Source organism: Xenopus tropicalis, chromosome 2 (genome assembly GCF_000004195.4).
Source record: "Xenopus tropicalis strain Nigerian chromosome 2, UCB_Xtro_10.0, whole genome shotgun sequence".
Taxonomy (NCBI): Eukaryota; Metazoa; Chordata; class Amphibia; order Anura; family Pipidae; genus Xenopus; species Xenopus tropicalis.
In genome coordinates this window covers 79,405,936-79,413,961 of record NC_030678.2, presented here as the reverse complement: position 1 = coordinate 79,413,961, position 8,026 = coordinate 79,405,936, and the positions used below count along the sequence as shown (strand labels likewise).

Genomic DNA, 8,026 nt, shown 5'->3' with positions numbered 1-8,026 from the left:
GGGAGGACTTTGGGTGGGGGGCCCTGCGAGGGGGGTTACTGGGCCCCTGTGGGGGGGTTAGGGGGACGCGGCCGGCAGGGGCACCTGCAGGGCCCCTGGGGTGGGAGCCCCGGTGGGCCCTTCACCCCCCAGTCCAACCCTGATAGGACTCAATGGCACTCTGCAGCTCCACCCTGGCCCAAGGAAAGTCACAATACCGAAGCTTCAATGCATCCGAAACTTTTGTACTCGGCGCAACAATATGATTTTGTTGCGCTTTTTGTCACAAAGTATAAAAAAGTAGCAATAAATAAAATATGCAAAAGTTGTAACCTTTAAAAAAAATAGGAATTGTTTGTATTGACACCAGCCATACTTTGATGAATTTGCCCCCTAGTCGTACAGTCGCAGCCAGCATGACTGGGTACTACATTGGCAGACTTAACTTTTTAAAGAAGGTGGGCTACCGTAACTAAAGCGTTGTTATATGTTGTAAAGTAAAAAGGAATTCGGAGGGTCACATATTAATAGATTTCACCACCCAATGAAGACTGAAAAACAACAATTGCCCCCTTGCCAAGGCGGTGATGCCGCAACACTGCTATTCCTCAATACGAAATGAGCACCAACAAAATCCACTGACCAATGAAGTGTGCAGGGAGGTGACTACATGAGACAGAGAAGCGACCCAGGCCTCTCTACGTCTCCTCCCCGTCTCCCAGGCTCGGTGCCCCCTCCCGGCTGGGGCGCTAGAAGCTCGGGATGCCGGCGTGTTGCCCGCCGAGGTACCGGCTACTGGACTTGGTGTTCGCGCTGGGAGGGACACTGACCTTTTTGCTGGACCTGGGCTCTGATGTATGGGGGGCGCTGGCGTACTACAGGGCCGGGGATGTGGCCTGGGCCGCTCTGTTAATCGGCTTCTATGGGATGGCCTCGCTTGTCCTGCAGCTCCATAGCTGGGGTTGGTTCTGGACCGACAGACGTAGCGGGAACATTTGGGAGCTGCCCCGGGACCCCCCGCACAGGGCGGGAAGTGGATCTGCCAGTACTTATACTGAGAGGGGTCCTGGGGAGCTGAACGCACGGGAAAGCGCTAGTTGTGGGTATGGTGCCCCTGTCACGGAGCTGGACTCTCGGTGGGCGGGAAATGGGCACACTGGGCATGAGATGGCAGGCAACACGGAGTGCCCCGGGGATAACTGTACGGGCGGGCCTTGTCCCAGTAGTGAAAGTTCAGCCCCGGTGGCTGCTCACATACCAGCCGAGCCCACTATTCCCGGTAAGGCCAACGCTTCTTGCTTACAGGCTACGGCTGGTAATGGGGATGTGTGTGCTGGGCACGAAACCAGGTACCCCGGGAATAGCATGTGCCCCCCGGCTCCAGATGAGTGCGCAACAAGTTGCAATGCTATAGATATAGCGGCACTTCCTGGCAAGGGAGAGGAGAAGCCCCCAGGGGATGCCCATACACTGACTGAGCAACTTCTCCAGCACTTCTACACGTCTCGCCACCTCTTCAGCCCTCCATGCCTTGCCCTCCTGCACCTGCTCCAGCTGGGATACCCCCTCAGGTAAGAGAACACACGGACCCCCAGCTCTTGTTTTGTTACAGGTGCTTATGCTGCTGGGAGTTGCAGAGAGAGATAGAGGGGGCAATAGTTTGGTTGCAGTTCAGCTTATAAATGGCACCCAGGGTTATTATAGTGGCACTTGCATTGGGACATATTATGCAGTAAGGGCACGGCAGATTCAGGGATTTCCAATGGCAATCAGGTAGGTTCAGCAGCAATACACATACACACCCATGATAAGCATATTATATTGACGAGCATTATGCTATTCCAAGAACCACTGGAAGCAGAAATTGGCAGAAAAGTGGTTGGGCACATTGGCTCAGCCATCAAGAGAGGCCCTGGGGTTGTTCTGGAGGGGAGCTCTTCTGGCGCACAAGACCAGAGGGTTGAGGGGATGAAACTTTGCTAAGGGCAAGGGATGATTGGTACAAAGGCATGAAGGGGAGAACAGTTTTGCCTGCTGTAACTTTGTGATCATTTTTACCAAATGGAGAAGCTTCATAATGCATTTCTTATATAATGTAATGGCTGTGTTCCAGAGGTGGTTTAGTACTTTACTTCTGCCATACATGACTGTACCACATAGGTGTGTCTACCTTTGACTTTTTAAGTAACCACACCCTCAACCAGTGAGCAACAGCAGTTGTTCTGCAGGTATAGAGCTGTTATACATGTTAGAAAACACATACTAAGCACATCAAAACGTATATATTGTGATGTTTGTTTTTTTAAACATCCGATAAGTGCATTTTTGTCCCTTCCAAATGCAACACTTGCCTAAATTCTGAACACGTGTCAGGCGTAGGAAAATGCAGCATGCATCAAAAAATGTGATGAAACATGAATGCCTTAAAATGCAACTCTGAACGCTCATGAGTACAACCAGGCAGAATATAATGGAATTAATTAGCTGACACATTTTGGTGCGTTTAAACCTGTGTTTTAAGCGCACAAAAGAAAAACGGTAAGATCTCGATCGGGGCAGATTTGATTTTTCATTAGATCGGGGGCCACATTGGCTGATTATTGAGGTCCCCGAACCGACGGTGCCTTTACCCGCCCTCCCAGTTTGATTGTTTGGCCCGATATCGCCCAATCATACGTGGGGATATCAGGATAAGATCTTGCCAAGGCCCTGGGGCCAAACAATCGAATTGGAAGGGCAGGTATAGACGCCGTTGGTTCAGGGACCGCATCGATAAGCTGACATGGTCCCCAATTCGATGAAAAATCTAACCTGCCCGATCGACCCATGTATGGCCACCTTTAGGCAGGTGGGACAGGTTCTGGGGTCACATCATAAACCTTTACTGCTCTTCTAACTTAACCATAACTTCATGGGCTTATCCCTTTGATACACATAAGTCAATTAGTCATGTTACTGGAGAATCATGAGGCCATGCTGATAATAAAGGTGCAGAGTTCACAGATTTCATTTAAAAGGTGGGGCAGAGTTATGAGTGACAAATCAGGCAGATATGAAAATAACAAGGACATTAAATGGAACTACTGCAAAAATTAACATTAAGGGGCACATTTACAAAAGCACAAACGGCCGAGCGTATTTTTGCCGATTTTTTCGGGCGTCCGCACAACTTTTTCGTACGGCGCACAACTTTTTCGGACGTTTGCACGAAAAAATCGGAAAGGTTTTACCGCTGTTTACAATTGTTCGGTACGAAAATTTCGTGACTTTCGGATCGCCAATACGATATTATTGTGACTCATACGATTTTTTCGTAAGCATTTTCGTGATATTTGCGATCTTACGAAATTTTCGTTTCAAATACGATTTTTTCCCATTCGGGATTCGGATTCGTGGATTAGTAAATGTGCCCCTAAGTATAAGCTTCATCTAATAGAAAAAGGGAACTTTTTAAATAAAGGTATGGGATCCATTATCCGAAGACCTGTTATCCAGAAGATTCCAAATTACAGAAGGGCCATCTTCTGTGGACTCTATTTTAATTAAATCATTCACATTTTAAAAAATAATTTCCTTTTTCTCTGTAGTAATGAAACAGTACCTCTCTAGATATAGATGGAATGTGCTTTAAAAAGTTGTGTTTTGGGTTGATTTATTGAGGCATTCCCCACCCATCTGTTCCACTTCCTGCTGTCTACTTTTACAGGCTGTGCAGGGGTGCCAGTGACACTCAGCACATTGCACTGTAGGATAGGAACCAATCAGCAACTAGTCTGACCTTATAGGGAACTGAAGCCTGTCTTTGCTTGTGTGACTGCAAGACTGCGATTGGCTATCCCTTTCTTACTGTGCTTCTGGCAGGTACCATTAGGACATGCCCACCCCTCATTTGAAACGGAGACCAGAGAGGATCTATAAAGAGCTCCAATAAAGGGGTCATTTATACAGATAGTATTAATTTTTAGCCCAAAGTAAAACCAGCAACATATATTATTCATAATTGCTTACATCAGTGCTGTCCAACAGGCATGTCCATGAAGGCTGATATCCCTGCAGTGGTTTGATGTGTGTGCAGTTTAAAAAGGGGGAGTGGTCAAAACTTCCATGGCTTCCATTATCTGCCCTCCATGTAGGCCAAAGAGATTCTGGCCCTCGGTACCTCAAAAGTTGGACAGCACTGGCCTACAAGATTAGGAGTGGAGGGGGTGGTCAATATTTCTCCTTTAAATGTTTTTTTCTAGTAGACTTAAGTTATGGACACTCAAATTATGGAAGGATCCATTATCTGGAAACCCCAGGTCCCAATCATTCTGGATAAAAGGTCCCATACTTGTATAATCAGATAAGCGTTCTCAGCATTCTGGCTCTGCATGCAGTTTTATGTTAGAGTTGGTTATTTTGAAACAGTTTCTCTAATACATTTTCTAGGCAAAAAAAGTTTGGGATGCACTTGGATGCATTTTGCCAGTTGCATTTGCTGAGAAGGCAGCAAAGAGGCATCCTGAAGTATTTGAGTGTCATCTTAAGTACCGCGCTCCATTGAAAGCAATCTGTTACATTCTTTAAGATATTATTCATTCATTAATTAAAAAGGGAAAGCTGACCAATCTGGAAATTAAGTGTCTAACATGTACACTTTTATTCTAGATAAAAGTGTAAAAATAAAAGTACTATTTTCTTTCCACACAGGTGCATCCATTCATTGGAGGTGGGAATAGCTGCATACAGAAGCAGTGAGAACAATCCAACTTATGACAGGTACCAGGAATATGCCTACTTCCTTACTCATGATATCAGCATGATGAGGCTTATGGAGACCTTTCTGGAGAACACTCCTCAATTAATTCTGCTGCTGTATATTGTCTTACACAGAGGCACAATATACACTTTCCAGTGTGAGTATCTCTATAAGCACAGTATCATTTTTGTAATATATATATATTTGTGTGTGTTAATGACAATACAATGTGCATGCATACATAATAATGCACAATCATATAATTTCTTACTCGTATCAAGAGGTTTGTGTAATTGTATTATAAAACCTTAAACCCATATGACCCATTCAGTTTACTATTTGAAACTTGAAAAATCTAAAGTTAACTAAAGATTGTTTACAACTATACTTTAATCATTAAATTGTATAATAAAATATACTGCGTGGAGAGGTACCAGGGAGAGAGGACAGTTAAGGGGGTTTAGTTTGCCTTTTAAATGTTGTAATATATTATTATTTAGCTGGTATCTGATTGGACATTGGGAAGACAAAATGTGTAAGGGCTATTCTGTTTTTAGTATATGGCACAAGAGTTTGCAATGCTGTGTATTGCATTGAGGGTTCCCTTCATGCCTCTAAACTCTATTCAATGCAGCTTTTTATCAGACATGAGCAGGGTTGCCATCCAGTTGGTATTTTACCAGCCTAGCCGGTAAAACACCCACCAATGTACTTGCCAGTAAATTTGTAATATCCATAAATATAGCCCCTGGCCCACCCACGTAAACTCTTGACCTTCCTCAATCTTACCTTTTCCCTTCCCTAATCTCCTCTCCATCCAGCCTCAAGCTTTCTGTCAGGTTATAGCCCCACCCCTTTATAACATTGCCTGTCTTCTTGTCACACCCCCATTTACATCATGGCCTTTCCCTTTTCATCACCACCCCTGGCCAGCCTGTAGAAAGTATTTTAATAGGTGGCGACCCTAGACCTGAGGGAAGTCACCCATGTGGCCCTGGCCTAATACTACTACTACTGTGTAGTGTATGAGTAACTCTCTGAGCTTAGTGTTGCTTTCAATGTAAGTTTCTGTTTTTTAGATTTTAGCATTTCCATCTCCTTTATCTCCATAAGCTGGGCCATTCTGGACTACCACCAGTCATTAAGACTCTTCTTAAAAGATAAGCAGAGTATGAACATCCTGTCATCAATCATCTACTTCCTGTGGAACTTGCTTCTCATCTTCTCCCGGATAGTTTGCATCACTTTGTTTATATCAGTCTTTCACCTGTGGGTTGCTTTGCACTTTTTGCTCCTGTGGATTGCTTTCTTTTTGTGGGCGACCTGGCAAAGCACAGACTTTATGAGGAACAGGATCTTAGAACATTTCTTCAGGGCTACAGTAGCTGTGATATTGTACTTCTCCTGGTTCAATATTGCTGATGGGAGAACTATATATCGATGCATTGTCTACTATTGCTTTATAACCGCAGACTCTGTGATTTTGTTCATGTCTTGGAAGATTTTTAAGTTTCCGTCTATTTTAGATGAATATGAAACATATCTTCTGTATGTGCTGGCAGTTTTTTTCCCTGTAGGTATCCTGTTCAGAGTCCTGTATTATCTGTACCTCCACCCTAACTTACAGAAGAAGAAGAAGAAGAAAGAGATGTATGATGAGCCAGATGGATTAATGAGTGATGCAAATGGCTACCGACTTCTGAAGAGGGAACCTGTAATGCTTAAGAATCCCAGAATTATCCAGTTATCTATGCAGCTAATGTGACTACCATGGTTGTATTAACAAGGTATCAGAGACTCTGCTTCTCTACTGGCTTATTTCTATGTAAATTATAATGAGTGGCTATGTCTCCCCCTAACACATTTTTAGAATCACAGCTTGAATTAGGAGTACTGCAATTACATAATCCTTGCTTACAGTTGGAGGGATATGTACTTTTTACTGGATGCTGATATGGCCACAGTACAGAACGATGTTCAGTTTACCTTGGCTCAATGTGAATATGGTAAAGAAGTTGGATGAATGAGTGAGCAAGTACAATGGGCTTTAGATATTAAGTGACTGTATAGTTTAAGCCCAACACAACTAACTCCATGTACATATTGTTTATATATGTATGCAGGTATTATAAATCTGGTATCTTATTTGTATGTAGGTGTGTAGTTTTCTTAAAGTATTTATATTTTTGCCAAAGACACTTCTTAAAAATCAATAGTGGAAGAGCAGTTTGTCAGTTTATATAAGCTTTGGGTTTGCCACATACAATTAATATTGATTTGTATTAATCCTATAAGAAATTGTGACAGGGAAATATATATGAAGCAGAGGCTTCTACATTGGAATGTAAGAATGCATCCAAGCTCATGTCCTTGATTCTCACTGATGGAAAGTAACAATACACCATATTTTTTTTACTACTAACTGAATTTTTTAATCCACCTCATGCAAAGGTTACATACTTGTCTCATTTGTGTGCAATCTGCTCTGTTATATACACACTAGTACTGGTGGGCTTGGATGTAAGTTGTGGCTCTCTTTACACCTACAGCATGAAGATCTGTCAAGTACTATAAAGTTGTTATCAGTATTTTCAGTTTTTACTGCCAGGAAACATTGGCAGCAATGGATATGTAGCTTTTAAACAGTGCAGTCCCTTTGGACAGAAAATTGGATTGAAATTAAGAGCATTGTAAGAGTGGTTTGTACAAGCGGTTATATCCCATTTCTCTTTTAATGACAAAACCTTTAAGTGCCATAGATTGTAGAATCAACTTTAAGGGCTAAACTCCACAGGAGATTTTGTCTGATCATGTCATACAACAGCATGAGATTTTGTGGGATCCCCGTAGCTGTAATGAAAAGTCGGATTAGATAAAGTCAGTTGGTGTGTTTTGTTCCTGCATCTACATTTGATAGTCAGTGTATTTCAGTGAGAAAAAAAGTGTCGGACACCATCAGATTTGATCTTGTCGGATGAAGATGCAGCGTTCCTTTTAGACAGACGTCCATGTTGGATGGCAATATGTACCATGTAGTTTACACATCAGATTTTTCAGTTCCATTACATTTTGACGCATGCAACTACATCCGAATTGTTCTGTTCGGATGTAGTTGCATGCGTCAAAATATAATGGAACTGAAAAATGTTTCATCCTACAAAATCTCCTAGGAGTTTAGCCTTAAGTACCAGAGTGGCAACACCATAGCTGCTATGACTAAGAGAGGGCAACAAAACAATATGTTTACATTGCCCTAACATAGGAATAGAAATGTGCTATACAATTTTATATACATGTTTGGAAACAAGC

At 42.8% G+C, this 8,026-nt stretch overlaps 1 protein-coding gene across 2 annotated transcripts; it reads left to right on the top strand.

Moving 5' to 3' along the window:
• Nucleotides 1–344: 344 nt before the first annotated feature.
• Nucleotides 345–7,295, top strand: xkr8 (X-linked Kx blood group related 8). 2 transcript variants are annotated; one of them, XM_012957119.3, is made up of 3 exons: nt 345–1,550; nt 4,669–4,874; nt 5,797–7,295. In XM_012957119.3, the coding sequence occupies exons 1-3, from the start codon at nt 742–744 to the stop codon at nt 6,480–6,482; spliced, it is 1,701 nt and encodes a 566-aa protein (XP_012812573.2). In that variant the 5' UTR covers nt 345–741; the 3' UTR covers nt 6,483–7,295.
• The last annotated feature ends 731 nt before the right edge of the window (nt 7,296–8,026 follow it).